This window comes from Strongylocentrotus purpuratus, unplaced genomic scaffold, assembly GCF_000002235.5.
Source record: "Strongylocentrotus purpuratus isolate Spur 01 unplaced genomic scaffold, Spur_5.0 spur5_scaffold_3, whole genome shotgun sequence".
Classification (NCBI taxonomy): domain Eukaryota; kingdom Metazoa; phylum Echinodermata; class Echinoidea; order Camarodonta; family Strongylocentrotidae; genus Strongylocentrotus; species Strongylocentrotus purpuratus.
The window spans coordinates 38,626,302-38,644,274 of NW_022145609.1; the positions used below are offsets into that span (position 1 = coordinate 38,626,302).

General features: G+C 40.2%; 1 protein-coding gene across 2 annotated transcripts; it reads right to left on the minus strand.

The window, feature by feature from the left end:
- Window positions 1-5,544: 5,544 nt before the first annotated feature.
- Window positions 5,545-17,599, minus strand: LOC578453 (glycine dehydrogenase (decarboxylating), mitochondrial). Of its 2 annotated transcripts, XM_003724367.3 has the most exons (16): window positions 17,059-17,599; window positions 15,556-15,634; window positions 15,057-15,192; window positions 14,521-14,685; window positions 14,161-14,238; window positions 12,725-12,872; window positions 12,377-12,573; window positions 11,959-12,161; window positions 11,485-11,627; window positions 10,998-11,182; window positions 10,469-10,595; window positions 9,861-10,079; window positions 9,140-9,528; window positions 8,257-8,705; window positions 7,791-7,936; window positions 5,545-7,362 (listed from the first exon to the last, which is right to left on the minus strand). In XM_003724367.3, exons 1-16 carry the CDS (start codon window positions 17,341-17,343, stop codon window positions 7,207-7,209), a joined length of 3,105 nt encoding a protein of 1,034 aa, XP_003724415.1. In that variant the 5' UTR covers window positions 17,344-17,599; the 3' UTR covers window positions 5,545-7,206. The 2 variants fall into 2 exon arrangements, with proteins under 2 accessions (XP_003724415.1, XP_030852697.1); XM_030996837.1 differs by lacking the exon at window positions 15,556-15,634 and having other exon boundaries at window positions 17,059-17,167.
- Window positions 17,600-17,973: the final 374 nt, after the last annotated feature.

A 17,973-nucleotide genomic window follows, 5' to 3' on the forward strand; every position in this document is an offset into this window, starting at 1 on the left:
TCCCTCCCCCTCTCTCTCTCCTCTCTCTATCAGTCTATATATCTCTTTCTCTATAACTATATGCCTCTCTCTCTCTATCTCTCTCTCTCTCTCTATCTCTCTGTCTCTCTCTCTCTCTCTCTCTCTCTCCCTCCCCCCCCCCCTCTCTCTCTATCAGTCTATAATATCTCTTTCTCTATAGTATATGCCTCTCTCTCTCTCTCTCTCTCTCTCCTTCCCCCTCCCTCTCTCTCTCTATCAGTCTATATATCTCTTTCTCTATATGCCTCTCTCTCTCTCTCTCTCTCTCTCTCTCTCTCTCTCCCTCCCCCTCTCTCTCTTTCTCTCTATCAGTCTATATCTCTTTCTCTATAGTATATGCCTCTCTCTCTCTCTCTCTCTCTCTCTCCTCCCCCCTCTCTCTCTCTATCAGTCTATATATCTCTTTCTCTATAGTATATGCCTCTCTCACTCTCTCTCTCTCCCTATCTCTCTCTCTCTCTCTCTCTCTCTCTCTCTCTATCTCTCTCTCTCTCTCTCTCTCCCTCCCCCTCTCTCTCTCTATCAGTCTATATATCTCTTTCTCTATAGTATATGCCTCTCTCTCTCTCTCTCTCTCCCTATCTCTCTCTCTCTCTCTATATCTCTCTCTCTCTCTCTCCCTCCCCCTCTCTCTCTCTCTCTATCAGTCTATATATCTCTTTCTCTATAGTATATGCCTCTCTCTCTCTCTCTCTCTCCCTATCTCTCTCTCTCTCTCTCTCTCTCCCTCCCCCTCTCTCTCTCTATCAGTCTATATATCTCTTTCTCTCTATAGTATATGCCTCTCTCTCTCTCTCTCTCTCTCTCTCCCTCCCCTCTCTCTCTCTCTCTATCAGTCTATATATCTCTTTCTCTCTATAGTATATGCCTCTCTCTCTCTCTCTCTCTCCCTCAATCCATCTATTTATTACTGTCTCTATGTCTGTTATTCCAACCTCTATAGGCTATTTCTTCCTCGATCTGTTTATTTGTGATTCAAAATATTTCCCCCTTTTTCTTTTTCCTCACATAATTATGAAACCTTGTTATTTTCATCAAACTGAAATCCAGGCACGTTCGAGCCTAATGATGTATGAAAAACAAATCGCAGACTGTCGAAAATTCCATTCGAAGGCAATTTCTATTAAATCTATATCCATAGAAATCATGTTCGTTTTATTTGCCTGTATTTCCTCGAAAAAAGATCATACGGGCACATAATTGAGTTGTTTTGATCTGATCACGATTTACATACAAACGAACACAGAACTCGGATCACAAGATTCGAACATCTATTTGACCAAGGAGGCATTACGTGACCGCTGCTCGAAGAAAAACCCTTACGAATCTGACGAGGCAATGTAAACAATAACAGTGCAGCAGAGAGCGGTGACCGTGCCCCCGACACACCCCCTAAACACCCTCTTACGCTCGCCAAGCATTTTCCTAGATAGTCTGTGAATCGAGACCCTAGTGAAATTGGACGGTGTTGAAGTCAGTGATTGCGACTTTCGTTTAATAGGCTTGACAATATTTCAGTGATCATAATTAGATACTGTAAGTACTTGAAAGACCTCTAAAAAGTTAAGAAATCATATCTGCCCCCATACCGACCGGTCCTGGGGCCTATAGCTATATCCATACCAGCAGAAATTGTTCAGTTTTCGTAATCAACACGGAGACCTTTTTGTATTCCTAACCAAACATTATTTTTTAATAACAATATTTGTTTCAAGAACAATAATAATATTTGATTCTTTCTCTAGCCTTCCTTTGCAAGGTCTACGCTCACATACTTCAATGTTCAGTGCACGTTATTAAAATGCAAACATCGTCGTTGCAGCTCCAGCTTGCAGAGGGCGCGGGCTGGAACGTGACTTCTAAAACTAGTAGCCGCACGTGACCGTGAACGTGACCCAATAGCAAGTAGTCTCAGTGTTCCAGACAGAGATATTGTTCTAACGATCCCGCAGTACTTTGAAGAGAATGTGAGTAGGCCTACATGTAAAGATAGAAAAGAGTTTTATCATTTTCTTGTTGTCACTTTGGAAGAAGGGCCTATCATAGGAGAAATGAGCTCTGAAAAGGGCTCGGTTTATACCAAACATCAGTTATTTTTTCTCGCTTATCACTCGATTAAAGTTGAATCGGTGATCTAGATTATGATTGTGTCTCCGCGATATGAACACAATGCGTTAGTCAAACACACACCCCCTCCGAGCCCCTTCAGTTCTGTCAAAGTTCTGTTTTTTTTATGCTGTTATCTGTAGTGTTTGTGTCATTTTGCGTGTTTTAAGTAGCACTGTGACCCCGAGGAAGAATCGGTAAACTTTTTTGGTTGATCTGCAGCGGGTGTTCCCTCGATCTTCACAGTTTCATTTTTTTAAATAGAAAAGTCCATGTAAAATATTTTCGTGTTTTTTATATTTATGTGTTATGATGTTTGTATGTCCATCCCCCCCCCCCCCCATTTCAATTGGGGGATTGACGAAGAGAGAGAGAGAGAGAGAGAGAGAGAGAGAGAAAAAAAAGAGAGAAAGAAAGGGAAAGTAATACAAAGAGAGAGAGAAAAATGAAAGAGAAAGAAAGAGAGATAGGGAGAGCAGGGGGGGGGGGGGGGGGGGGGTAATACAATTAGTATAAAATCATTTAGTCACTTTTTAGGAGTTTGTAACAAAAGATTCTGACAAGTAGTTTGATGACCCGAAGATATCAATGAGCAATGACAGAATTTGTTTTGTTTTTCTGTCGGCACTGGTCAAACAGCCTACAAATATATTTATCAAACGATAGGCCTATTACAGCAAATAAATGATGCTATATAATTATGAAATCCCATACATCGCATATTGACTTTCAGGATAACAATATTTGTCAATTAGTTTATTTTTGGTACTTTTGTTGGACTCATGTCAACATAATAATCACGCGCGGCTCTTGGAGACTGTCAAAAATTGATAATATAATAGGTCATATACGATTTGATATCAAAAGTAAACTCACTTTGAGTAGCATGTGTGTTTACTTTTTGTCAGCAGTTTTCTTATAGCTCTGTTATAGCTGAATTGATTAAAGTCTAGACACAATGCAACGATTAAATTGCAATTAAGAAGGATTTGTGTTATTTCTTAAGTAAATTTCAAATTATGTACCATGTGCAGAAGTTCACTTATAATGTTGGATCTTGTCCAGAATTATGGCTTATTGAAAACTGATAACAAATTCGTCTTGACATTGTATGTTTTAAAACAAACTCGTACTCTATGTCTCTCTTTTTTTTTTCTTTCTCTCTCTCTCTCTCTCCCTCTCTTTTTTTCTCCCCCCATCACCTTCTCTCTCTCTTTCTCTCCTACTCCCTCTATCTTTCTCTCTCTTACCCCCCCCCCACCCCTCCTTCCCTTTCTCTCTCTCTTTCTCTTTCTCTTTCTCTCTCTTCCCCCCTCTCTCTCTCTCTCTATCTCACTCCTTCCTTCCATCTCTCTCTATATTCCATTCTATAACTCCATCACTTCCTCTCTCCATCTCTCTCTCTCTCTCTCTTACCCCCTCTCTCTCTCTCTCTCTCTCCCCTATTCCCTTCTCACCCGCCCCTCTCTTCTATCCGCTCTCTCTACATCTACCCAGGGTCTCACCTCAGTCCCTGATCTATCCATCTCCCTTTCTCTCTCTCTCTCTCTCTCTCTCTCTCTCTCTCTCTCTCTCTCTCTCTCTCTCTCTCTCACCCCCCTCCCCTTCTCACCCCTCTCTCCTATCCGCTCTCTCTACATCAAGAGATGTCCTGCTACATCTATCCAGGGTCTTACCTCAGTCCCTGATCTATCCCTCTCTCTCTCTCTCTCTCTCTCTCTCTCTCTCTCTCTCTTTCTCTCACGTTCTCTCTCTCCCTCTCTCCTGATTCCCTTCTCACACCCTCTCTCCTATCCGCTCTCTCTACATCCAGGGAGGTCCTGCTTCATCTACCCAGTGTCTCACCTCAGTCCCTGATCTATCCATCTCCCTTTCTCTTCCACCTTTCTCCTTCTTTCCTTATTTTTCTCCCTCTTCTTTCTCGTTATTGATATACCACCTCACCATTTTACCTTATATTTACTTTTAAGTTTTAATTGTATAATCTTTTTGTTTTATTGGGGGTAGTCCACGACAAATCATTTTTTATTTTTGACTACCCCTTCCACATTTGCTATTTTTTTTCTTATTAAAACATACATTGCTCCAACTGGAGTCGTTTTTATATAAAATGTACATGTTCTATTATTGTATTATATGTATGTATTTTATTTCATGTATATCCCTGTTTTGCATTTGTGGAGAAATAAATTGAACTTGAACTTGAAATTTCTTCCCATCTCTCTCCGCAGGTCATAAATTCTCTCAGGCCTCTCCAACAAAAGAAAAAAAAGTACTGAGAGTGAAGGCAGAAACATAGAAAGAGGGGGGGGGGGGGGGGGTCGGGTGTCCATGATTCGAGAGGAAGAAGAATGAAAACGGTGAAACTAAACAAGAAACACACTGAAGTTTATAGCCCGCATATTTTGACCCATTCTTTTGCTCACTTTCTCTGTCCAATTTCAATTTGCATCTCCACTTAAACACCTTGCTATCAAAACATCCTCACCAATGATCCCAGTCCCCGCCCCAACTCTTTATGAGAACGTCCCCCCCCCCCCCCTTTAATCAAGGTTCCCCTCCGATGTAAATTATTTATAAAAAAATATATATATACATATATAATGTATATAATAGTAACAATGATAAATACAATAATAATATTTTTTCCAACTCCAAGCCATAAACTGTAAAGTTCGAGGGGCTACCTAAAGTTGGATTACGTGTGTGTACTGTATTGTCATTGGCTTTGTCATTGCTTTGTAGGTGACGGAAAACTCTGTATTTAGGACAAACTCTTTATTAAAAAAACTAATCGCTCAGAGCGAAATATGTCAATTAGATTTAAAATTCGAATTTGCCACTTTCTTGGTCACAAATTTTATTTCGTATTACCCTTTCCGAACCCCAAACGCACTTCACCCACTTTCTCATCTTTTACTCTTCTTCAATAACACCTTCGGTCAGCCAATATCTTTTCCAAATTCATACTCCAATTCGCTCCAATCGCGCTTCTATTCTTCCATAACCAGCTACCCTCGATCAGCATTTCCATTCCCTTCATATTTTTTTATCAAGCATAATTTATCCAATCCCACCACGATCTCCATTACCTTATGTCTCAAGTTCTTTCTCAATCCTCTTCTTTCTCTTAAAAATTTAATTTTCGTGAAAATTCTAAGCCCTAAAACCACGTTTCTCTTCCAGTCTCTCCGAGTCTCTCTCTCTCTCTCTCTCTCTCTCTCTCTCCCTCTCCTGTTGCTTCTAAGCGCATTAATCCTTCCTATCACTCAATTCTATGATATCACAAACTTCTCAATTTCCAACTCCCTAAAATCAAGATTTAATTCGTCACATTCTTCTAAAAACGAACACACACACACACACAAGCAAACAAATATTGTTGAAACATTTGTATAAACAACTTATGAATCATTATTTTATGAATTATCTTTTATGTATTTTTTCTTCACTTTTCTTCTTTTCTTAAATAACAGATAAGTAATAATATTCACATAGTACATTGTCGAGAAAAAAAACGACCTCAATTTGCCTTCTGATCGAATCTCTGTACAAATGACAGAAGGCATTGATGTAACATTTTTACATTTATAAATTATACACATATATCGTTGTTTGATAATTCTTACTTGGCATTCATACTAATATAGTATGTGGGGGGGGGGGGTTGAACATAAAACCTAAAGAAAACAAATTTAAAGCACACATGTAATCAAACATTTCCAAAGTGAAGAGAAAGAATAAACGACATATTATTCTTGGTCACACAAACACGTATACCAAGAGTTGTCCTTATGTTGTACATTATGAATAAATAAATTATTACAGGAGCATTCATATAAAAAATACAAAAATAATATCCCCCATTTCCTGTTCAACAAATCATAATGATTTTTTGTCTCTACTTTGTTGAACACCTTACAAATAGAAATGATATACCAAGTTATGTTTTTTACAATATGCTCCACCAGTGCTAACCTGAATGCGATTAAAATAATGAATGCACTGAGCAAAACTTTATAAATACTTCTTGTCGACTCACATGTAATCGACCATTTTCACACACTGAAAACGGGATTTAAAACTACATTAAGAAGAGAACATGTATATACATAATAAAGTAGACTGTACCTTTAAAACAAGGCCAGTAAAACTAATTTGTATAAGAGAATAATAAAACATTTATTTTTTCAGTTCTTCTCTTGGAATGTTTACATCTTAATATAACAAAATCCTATGAACTGTGGCTTACACAAGAGAAACATAAAATAAAGAAAGACGAAAATAGACTCAATTCAAAGTTCTTTTCATCCAGAGTTAAGATTATTTGATGAATACTTTCATAAATGTTGCTTTCATCAATTGTAAGATGAATGGAACAGAAAAGACAAAATATAATGCTAAGTATTTTATAGCAAACACCGCATCATAGTGTTCTGAGTCCGGTATTCACTAGAAGCACTTCGTATCGAGTGCTTCTCAAACATTGCACGTTTAAAAGAAATATTACTGAGCTGATTGATACTTTGAATCCTATCCATTTTCAGATTTCTTTGTAAATCTTTAAAAACTCTTTTAACATCACAACTACCGCTTATTAGTTCGCTTGTAGTTATATAGGCACTTGTAGAAGCTTTAAAACATACATCAAGTCATATTTAAGATGGCAAATATAATGATGATCCACCTTTAGCCAGCAGAATACATGCACGTCGTCTCTATAATTGCTGAGCATAAGTAAATCGTCGCATCTGCTCTTGCTTGTATCAACTTATATACAGTCATAGGACTTATTTCAGTGTCCTGATACTGTTTACTCCATGATGAATTGTCTTATCAATTCTGGAAGTCACATTTCAGATACTGTTAGCAATGCTGGATCTCTGTCCATTCCAGCTTTTATTTTTGGAGTGCCAGATCACACTCCGACGTTGCTTCTTTGAATAATTCCACCATGAGTTGTGGTTGCTTCTTTCTTTCTTTGGTTGGCAGCTAAATTTACTCCATTCTTTCCGTCTTTTGTCCAATTAAAACATGTTTTTTTTGTTCAATTCCTTCAGAGTCTGGCTCTGGTATTCTTTACGCCTGCTGGTCTTGCTGGTAGATAGGCTCTGCATCTGAGTCGGAGCAGTAGGTCTCCACCGGCGGGCAGCTGCATTTGAGGTTCTGATCTCCGAAGACATCATCCACCCTGCCGACAGACGGCCAGAACTTGGTGTCTGGTCGGACGAACGACTGTTCGGACAAAGAAGGCAAAATGAAAGAGCAAGTTAGTTCAAGAAACTTACTTTATAGAAGTATTATAACTTGATTTGCTTTACTGATGATATCAAGAAATGTTTCTGATTCTCTTGGTTATCATATTGCGTTGGCTCATAATAATAGAATGCACTTTTGGCTGAATTGGTTCTATATCATTTAAATGCTGGCATACAGAGTGGCACACAATTATCATCAAGTACATGCATTTCACTTTCCACTGATACTCGCCCTGTTCCATCAAGGAAAAAACAAGATTGCTTTAATTGTACATCAGATTAAATTAACTAGCTGTAACGTATCGACAAACTAATTTCAGAAAATTCTTTGTCATGATGATATGCAAGTGGTGTTTCCATCTTCTCTGGAAACTCTGGAAGAACAAGATTTAGACTGGAACTCACCAGAGGGTAGACAGCCTGTTCCCTGGTGTAAGCTCTGTCCCAGTCTGCAGACATGACTGTGGCAGCTGTGTGTGGGGCATTCTTGATTGCGCTGTCCTTGGCTGCGATGCGGCCATCTTGGATATCCTGGATTTCAGAGCGGATATCTGTTTGGGAAGAGGGTGAGAGAAGAGGAGAGTAAAGATTTAGAATCACATTGTCAACATGATCAACAGAGATTTGGTTCCATTATGAATTGAAAAAAATAGTTGCTCAGAAGCTGAAATAGGTTGTCAAAAGATATTCCCTCCAAAAAATGGCACTTACACGGCCTAGTGTACCCAAAGAAATTGATAGTTTAGATAAGCAAGGAAGAAATTGATCATATTTTTTATGTTGCCACTGTAAGATGAAGATACTACATGAGTGTTTATGCAAGCATGGTTCCCTCTAGAATTAAGTCTTTAGCAAAGCTTCAAATACTTACGCAAGAGTGCGTCGCAGTATCTATCCATCTCGGCCTTGTCCTCGCTCTCCGTTGGCTCAACCATCAACGTGTTTGTGACTGGCCATGAAACCGTGGGAGCGTGGAAGCCAAAGTCCTGGAGACGCTTGGCGATGTCAATAGCCTCGATGCCGTCCTTCTTGAACTCGCGGGTGTCGAGGATGAACTCGTGAGCGACGAATCCATTGGTGCCTTTGTAGAGGATGCTGTAGTTATTCTCCAGCCTCTTCATCATGTAGTTGGCGTTGAGGATGGCCAGTTCGGAGGCCTTCCTCAATCCCCTGGCTCCCATCATCTTGATGTAAGCATAGGAGATGGGAAGGATGGATGAGGAGCCCCAAGGGGCGGCGCTGACAGAGCCAAAGGCTTGGTTGGAGCCGGGGACGGGGATCACGTCATGGGTTGGCAAGAATGGAGCAAGGTGTGACTTACTGCATGAGAAAACAAACATGAAAACAGACAAAAGCAGTTAATATACTGATGGTTACTCATCTATTTCACAAATAGTTTACCATAGATATGTCTATAGAATTAACAAAGTTTACAAGTCATTTCTTCTTATCCCCACAACTGGAATCCAAGTGTATACATACAATCCAGAAACGATATCTTATCTTAACAGATGAACTAATTTCAGATTGAAATTGAAAAGGATTCTGATGAAGTGGATAAGGTCTTGTGGGACAGAATCGGAAAGAACAGGGGCCTGTTCCACAAAGCCTTTTTGTAATGACAAATTACAAAAATCAGTGACAAATCTGCTGATAACCAATCAGAAGCAAGGATTTCAGTAGCTTATAACAAAAAATGTCATTTGTCACTGATGACAAGTTTTGTGAAATGCCCCCCAGGACAAAATACTCACACTCCAATGGGTCCCATGCCTGGTCCTCCGCCTCCGTGAGGGATGCAGAAGGTCTTGTGAAGGTTGAGATGCGAAACGTCGGAGCCGTAGTCTCCTGGACGGCAGAGTCCCACCTGGGCGTTCATGTTAGCACCGTCCAGGTAGACCTGGCCGCCAAAGTGATGGACCATGTCGCAGAGTTCCTTGATGCCTTCATCGAAGATGCCATTGGTTGATGGGTACGTTACCATGATGGCACCAAGCCTGTCCTTGTACTTGTTCACCTTCTTCTCCAGGTCGGCGAAGTCGATGCTTCCAGAGTTGGTGACCTTGACGGCTTTGACGCTCATGCCGGCCATCTGGGCACTGGCAGGGTTGGTTCCATGGGCGGAAGTGGGGATGAGACAAACCTAAGGAAAGGGAATATTGAAATAACAAACATTAATACACAGCTTCATGAACAAATTCATACTGTGTTAAATAGAAATTCCTGATTACATATCATCTACTGAAATATCTGGTTACTGCTGTTCAGAAAAAAAAGTAATCATTTAAAGGCCGGCTGTACTAGTTCGGCCAGAAGGGATTAGACCATCCAGCGAGGTCACTAACAGGTGGCTATCTCATCAACTCAACAAAGAGGATCATGGGGGACCAACAAGCACCAATTGGGGAAGTTTTTCTATATAGAGCAAGTAGCTACAAGTAGTACAGTGGGGCTTTAAGAGTAACTTCTACTTACATTCCTGTGGCCCTGGTCGATGCTCTGCTGGTAGGCTCGGATCGACATCAGGCCAGCAAACTCGCCCTGAGCGCCACTGTTTGGCTGGAAAGAGAACTTGTCATACCCGGTGATCTCGCACAGGTCCTTCTCTAGTTCGTTGAAGAGTTCCGTGTAGCCCTGTGCTTGCTCCACTGGAGCAAAGGGGTGTAGGCTGTTGAACTCTGGCCATGAGATAGGCTGCAGGACAAGAAAGTACAGGGTACAATTAGTTCATGTCTCAAAGTGAAATCAAAATGGATCATATCTATACCAGTAATCAATTTTGTTATGTATACTTTATTGTTCAATTATGAAAAATAACCTACTTCAAGAATGAATCATATTGGGGACTGGTCATGCCAGCAGGCCCCATAGGCAAGTCCTAAATAGTCTGTTCATTATAGCCGGATATCACAAAGCGACTTCCCAAAGCATTTTAATTCAATTTCAATTTATTCATGTTTCCAACAAAACAGTACAAATCAATCATAAGCATTAAAAAAAAAAGCATTGCAGTAGCTAAGCCAAATGATCAGTATACCATTACTGAAGAATGGAAATTAGGAGGGCTTCATCTGATAACTTACTGCAAGTTCTGACGTGCTGTTGAGTTTCATGGTACAGGAGCCCAGAGGGATCATGGAATGGACAAGGGACAGGTCCTTGTTCTCAAGCATCTTCATGTAGCGCACAATGGCAGTCTCTGCATGGTAGCTGTAAAGAAGCAAACAGAAAAACAAATTAGCATATTGAAAATCCAAATGATATCAAGGGACAATAAATCACACATACATCAAAGAGTCTGTTTCCTCTGACTGATCACTACATAATATATCTGAGCATGAAATGCATTCTGTTTAATTCTCATTTCAGAAATTAGGGCTTGAAGAATATCTACAGATTCTCATTGGATTCAAATTGGAAATATTTGCTAGGATATAACAGAAGAGACATCTCCTGCAAATGGATAGTTTTTCTGGAAGACTTCATTATAGCTTGGACATCCCCCCCCCCCCCCCCTTGAAGTTAGACCTGGAAGCTTGGCATCTGGAGACGGCTTTCTTCCAGAAGCTTTGGTATTCAAGGTTTTCTGGAAGACTTCATTTTACTACTGACCTGTTGAAGACCTCATGGGAGAGGATCTCGGACCTCCTGGCAAGCTGGCCATCTATGACACCGGTCGAAGGGGGTGACTGAGCGATCTCCTGGGCAATCTCCGCGGCCGTTTGTTTGCTGCCCATCACCCATAGGAGGTCGTTGAGGTCCTTCTCCTCTACGGTCTCATCGAGGGCGATACCGACCTACAGATGGAAGAACAAAGGGGGTGGTTCAATAAATGAATGGTGCTTTAAATGAATTACAACAGGTTGTCAGAATTCATAGCCAATTTGGTATACACAGGTGCTTTTAAATCTCTAACAGGGATCAACAGAAGCTCCCTGTCACAAGTGTCTTGTGATGTACATGAGAATGACGTATTTTCATGCCAACATAGTTTTGACGAATCGTGCAACATGGAACGTAGTTCAACGTTTTTTGTATTAGTGTCGGTCATTTAAACCCAGACTTCCAGGTAGCCCTCACGAATACATAATGTACTTACACATCCATCGTCATGGTGTCTAAAGTTGATCTCCATCTCCTCAGCTCTCTGCAAGATGTCAGCCCTGTGGCCATTGCACTGGACCTTGATTGTATCAAAGAACTGATCCTTGTTTTGCAGCTCCAGTCCACTGTTCTTAATTCCTGCACAGAAAGAAACCATAATGAAACATTTGTAAATGCCCTTGTCCTTCCAAAACAAAATAAAAGGGGCAGTTGAAGGAGAATACATCTAACTCAAGATCTTTGCACAGCATATTGTTGAAGATGCTTGATGTAGAGGGTTTTTGAAATTTTGATCAATCTCGTTGATTAAGACAGAGAGGCTTTTTGGAAAGCTTTTCAGATTTTAATGAATCGTGATGGTCTTGATTCTTAACCCGTTGCCTTTAGGATTTGGATTGTCTCCGCATTACGCCTAAGGGAATGAGAGAATTTAGAAGCCAAGGGGTTAAGATCTAGAGAAGGTACATACCCTGAGCAAGAATGACCGTAGCCATATGGATCCTCCTGGCGATGTGGTGCAGTCCCTTAGGCCCATGATAGACGGCATACATGGCTGACAGGTTAGCGAGGAGAGCCTGAGATGTGCAGATGTTGCTTGTTGCCTTCTCCCTCCTGATGTGCTGTTCCCTGGTCTGGAGTGAAAGCCTGAGGGCAGGATTTCCCGCAGAGTCCCTGTTTTAAGAAAAAGCGAGATCAGTTCGAGAGTTAAATCACTGATTTTATTTTGAGGACTGCTACCAATTTTCTCCCAACAGTTGGTGCTCTGAAAGTTAAAAAATTCCAATCCAGTTGCATAACCAACGTCTAGATCTTGTGTAGCTCTCTTTCAATTCTAAATCTTTATTCCCTTTATCCTCAAAACGGAAGAACTGAAATTTTTCACTCACTTTGTGACACCAACAATGCGTCCAGGCATCTGGCGTTTGAGGTAGTCTCGTACAGCAAAGAAGGCGGCGTGTGGTCCACCATAGCCTGGGGCAGTACCAAAGCGCTGGCTGCTTCCTAGAGCGATGTCAACACCAAACTCACCAGGTGGTGTGAGAAGGACAAGAGCCATCAGGTCGGTGGCACAAGCTGTTATGGTCTGAAAGACAAGGACGAGGAAATGTTAAGAGACTGTTCTAAGATCCTTACTGCTATCCGTAAACTGATGTAATGAGTTCATGTCTGATTTAACTATAAATTTGAAGAAAAAAACTAATTATTTCCAATATCGAGATTAAAAGTATATTTACCTTGTGTTTCTTAGCATTCTGGACCAGCTTGGTGAAATCGTCGACACTCCCATCGGTGTTTGGATATTGGAAGAGCACCCCAGCAATATCATCTCCACTGAAGTCCATCTCGCTGTGGGGCATAACCCTGACTTCAACATCGATTGGACTACAGATAAAGAAAGAAGAAAAGAAAGGACAGTTCATAAGTGACATGTTGACCGGTGGGTTTTGATTTGTTGTATTAGTACACCCTGTGAAGAAACACAAATGGAGTAAGAATGTTAATCGGGGGATCACTCAACATTCACTCAGACACTTAACCATGTTAGTGGCTACAACTTACGCTGTATCCCTTCAATTACCTTCATGACGCAAGATTGTATGGCTTATAACAAACACTCGATTGGACTGGTACCATGGGTCGCGGACACCTCTTTGTCTTTCCTCTAAACCCTTCTCACTCTTCCTTTCCAGACTTCAGACTGAGTTGGTTAGCCTCCGTCATACAGTTGGTGATCGTTTGGGTGATCGTCTACATGGTTCTTCCAGTTCTTTGTTCGTAATTGTTCGTCAGCAGTTCAATTCACACCACTCAATCAAGAGTAAGTTCAGTTCAACATTGTTCTCTCTCGTGGACGATTTGGGGTGTTTCGGGGTGCTACACATAGAGCTCTATTAATCTCTATGTGACCAAATGAATGGATTAATCGGCGACATCGGACCCTGCGGTTCGATCTCCATCGATGCAGCTCACCGTAGGATACATCAGCAACTCATGTTTGGTGAAAACTGTAAGAGATGCATTGGATACATCATGCAGAAAAAATTAGAGAGAAGAAAAAGACAAATTAGTATCCTGATTGGTGGAATATAAAGAAAACACGTGTATGGAATGTTTGAAACCACAGACAATAATATCAAACTCATGAGCACTCGTGAACACCAAAAGATTGCATAGAGAAGGATTACATAGAGAAAGCGTTCAGGAAATGAAGATTAATGCGGGTAACACTGCGAAAAAAACACAATAAATTGCCATTGAATCGAGTCGGGTTGTCATGCACTATTCACTAGGTGTGCCCTGCCAGAAATAAAATAATTCAAATAAAAGAATATATCTCATTAGTTCCTTCACCATCTCCGTGATAAAACAAATAATGGGGTGGTACAGAAAATAAACATGGTGAATATGACGAGTAGTATTTCAGAATTCAGAGGGAAGGAAACAATTTTACATTTATGAACAGTCATACCCAAACTCTTGGAAATACCAGTAAAGACGATGACTTTAATCTGAATTTAAAGTTAAAAAATATAGCTTTTAAAGTTCATTCTGTATACAGTTAGACCAAACAAAGTAGTTGTTTTTGTATAAACACAGCAGCAACAGCAACAACAAATGGTGCAAAAAATATATATCAAAAAGAGATGAAAACAGATATATTTGAACTTACTCGGCACGAGTCTTTACAAGAGCAATGGTGTGAGGATGACACTTTTCATCAACATAGAATATTGATCTCTTGGTGTGCCTGAAAAATAGAAACATGAAAGAAAGGTTATTTTTCAAAGTATTCAATAATGTCTTTCAATAAATAATAAATACATTGAAAAACTGTTCCTGTATAGACATGATGATATAAGAGGGATTTGGATATTAATAAAATATTAAAAGTTTCTATCAAATTATTATTCTTTAAACAGTGATTGGCAAATCATTATCACTATAGTGTTCTAATTAAATGAATGCTTTTCTTAAAGATAAATGATGCCAGTAAAGACAACAAACTGCCAAACTCAATATTTTTTTGTACCTTTTTGCTAGGCCCATAGCCTCTGCAGCTGCGGTGCCTTCGTCCAGAAGGGATGCGTTTGCAATGTCCAGACCGGTCATGTCGGCGCACATGGTCTGATAGTTGAGGAGACCAGTCAGACGGCCTTGTGACAGCTCTGCCTGGTATGGTGTGTACTGGGTAATCCTGCAACAATCAAGAGAGAACAATAGATGAGCTTCACAATATGTCATATCCAAGTAAAGATATACTATCATTGGACATTGCATGAGAGGAAGAACTATTTTGTTTTCATTCTTGCAGATGATATCAACTATCAAGTAAATGTAGTGAATTACGTGGTATCAAATTCATGCTTTCAAGGAAAAATACAACTTGGAATTTGACATACTGGTGCATGTATGTGAGAGTGTCAGACTGTCAATTCGCTGCTACAAAAAAACTACCAAAAAAGCCATAGCTCAAAGAAATAGTTGTCACAATGTCTTGATTATTATTTGTATTAGAAGTCTTTTTTTTTTTGGGGGGGGGGGGGTGTGAAATAGGGGGTTTCTTACCATCCAGGGTTCTCTAGCATGTTCCTGACGATGGTCAATGGAATGTGGCAGCTGTGGTAGCCCAGACCAATGTAACTGCGGTACATCTTGTTCTTGCATGCCACCTCCTTGAGTTTCTCCAACATCTCTGTCTCGCCTGGAACAAGAGATCAAAAGTAATTGTTATTTTCATGAAATCAAGTCTCATCCCATTTTTTAACATCAAGTTCTTTGTTTTCATATTTTCTATTCACTACCGGTTTTCATTTTATGTTAGGGGGGAAGGATCTTTCAAGACCATTAAAGTTCACACCGAAGAAAAAAATGGAAAAATGTTTACATTCTTTATCTTCACTATAATTAATGAATATCCTTCAGAATTATTGAATTAAGTTAAAATCTTTGAGATTTGCTCTCTGATTGTATGAAGTCCATCAAGGCAAAAATGGGAACATGTTATATTTATAATCAAGTCATTCTATAGGATATAACTAGACTCAAAAGTGTTGCCGGTGCTTACATTGTGCTGTTCCAATGTCCAAGTCTCTCTGGAGTTTGATGGATTCTGGCACGGTGAGATTAAGCATTTCCTCCAAACTCTGGAAACAAAAAATAAGAAATAAAATTTTATTATTATAGACCTAGCAGTTGGCAGAAACTATTCATAGATAAAATCAAACTTCTTTCAGTTCCTATAGCAAACAAATGTATATACACATAGCTCCTGCATACATGTAAACAATTATCTTTGAAACAGATGGGGAAAATGTATGTAACTTTGGATATTTGGCTTATTAAATTGTCAATTTTGTAAATACATAGGAGCTTTGCAATTTAATGTTTAATGACATCTTCAGAGTTTACAATGCACAATTGTTGTTCTTTATTTTTAGGCTTGTGTGGAAGCAAGCAGTTGACTTTGCTGTGATCTTCAACCTTTCCCCTCCAATTTAAGGTTTAATGACATCTTTAGAGTTCACAATGCACAATTTGACTTGGTTATTGTTCTTTACTTTCTAGGCTTGTGTGAAAGCAAGCAGTTGACTTTGCTGTGATCTTCACCCTTTTCCCTCCAAAACTTTCATACAAGAACCAACTGTAAGGACAGTGTGACATTGACAGTAAGCAAAAAAGGTCATCGGAACGTCCGCTTTAACCTTTGTTGTTAATATCCGCGCCTGGCCGGTTTTGGGCAACTACCTTTGTTTTGAATTTCCCTCCAACTCTCTGGTTCGACGAACTTTTAAGTCCCCGCCCCATCCACACACACATACCCATAACAAACACAGAATACGCTGCACGATATACACACCAAAATCAACCCATTCATGGAGAACAATGGGGCGTTGCAGTTGCAACTCTTAACGCATTCGACCAATCAGCGCTGGGGAAGGCATATTCACAGGAACCAAGGATCCGGTTCTAGCCAATCAGCAAGCAATAGAAAACATAACAAGCAGCTGATAATGAAAACACCAACCTGCGCTAGTCAATGGGCGAATGCTAGGACCGCCGTAAACCGTGGGAAGTTTAATGACCAGACAAAACAAGTTCGTATGTTTTTATCTAGTATGAGCAAGGGAAGTCCAATTGTCAAGTTTTAAACTAACGATTTTTTGTTTCTCTTCTCTGCATTAATTATCAACGCTACCGTTTAATAATCGCAAACAAAAAATTGTCAACAGTAAATCAAGATCATTCACTTTCCACTAGTAACAAGTTAGGCCAGCGTTTTGTCTGCAGAAAATGGGCTCAGAGTCAGAGTGAAGACTTTCAAGTGCAGCTAAATAAAAAAGAGTTTCTCCTGCTTAAAATTTGGCGCAATAAACGAATGTCAACAGAGCAAATCTCAACCGCTGCAGTGCAGTGCAGTCTATACAAATTACAATACAATAACATTTGCTACCTGTAAATTTTTTAGATAAGAGATGGAGTGAATAAGCATGTCGAGTTTATGAAAGAACACAAAACACATAAACAAAGATGAAAAACGTAAACGGTGATAGAGGTAGAATCGACTTACATCCGCCCCGATAACACTGAGCATCTCTTCGGCATCACCCTTGCGTGGTCCAAGATGACGCTGGGCGAAGGCATCGTGCTTCTGATAAATCTTGTCGAACATTCGATCATTCTTGAGAAGTTGTTTCATGGTCTCCGCTATCTGATGACGGTGTCGGCGGTGTTCGACCACGACCGCGGCCGAGGCTGTAGGGGCAGCCACCTGCGGCGGGAGGGCTGGGCCCATGATCAATTTCTGGCTACTCCTCCTGGCAACGGAGTAGGGTAGTCGTGCAAGTCGCATCATTTTGATTGTCAAAAGCTAGCTCTCCAAAACACGATTAAAATGAAGACAAATATAATCCTTCGAATGAACAAAGAAATAAGCCACACGGCAAATTTGATGTTAAATGTTTATGACTGTTCGTTGTTAATTTAGTCAAGAAAAGTTTAGGCTGTTAAAGCCGTTAACCTATGTTATCTCTCGATGTAGTACCCCAACATGTTCTTGCTAGCTTCTGAATTAACCGATCTGCGAGATTCACTCATCTTTTATACCCCAAGATCCAGATATCACAACACTGGGGTTCGTAGCATAGCAGCGCGCGTTGATGATGCAGATTCGAGATCGAGCGTAGTGCTTCCTGCATACAGGATCTGCTTAGAACCGGTTTGAGGCGAGTGGAGAAAGGTTTGTTGTGCACATGGCGTGACTCATTAGCATATTCATGTAATTGTGCGTACTACACAGTCAGCTGATCCGAATTGCGGGGGCTCGTCTTGGGATGCAGCCAATCGAACAACAGTATTTGTGTACACACCTTCGAGATATTCATGAGCTTGCTGTCATGTGACGTGATGCATTTGTGTTTTGTTGACATTCAACGAACTTTCGCGCTCTCAGTGGCAGGCAGGAAAGCTAGCTCATCATGCACGG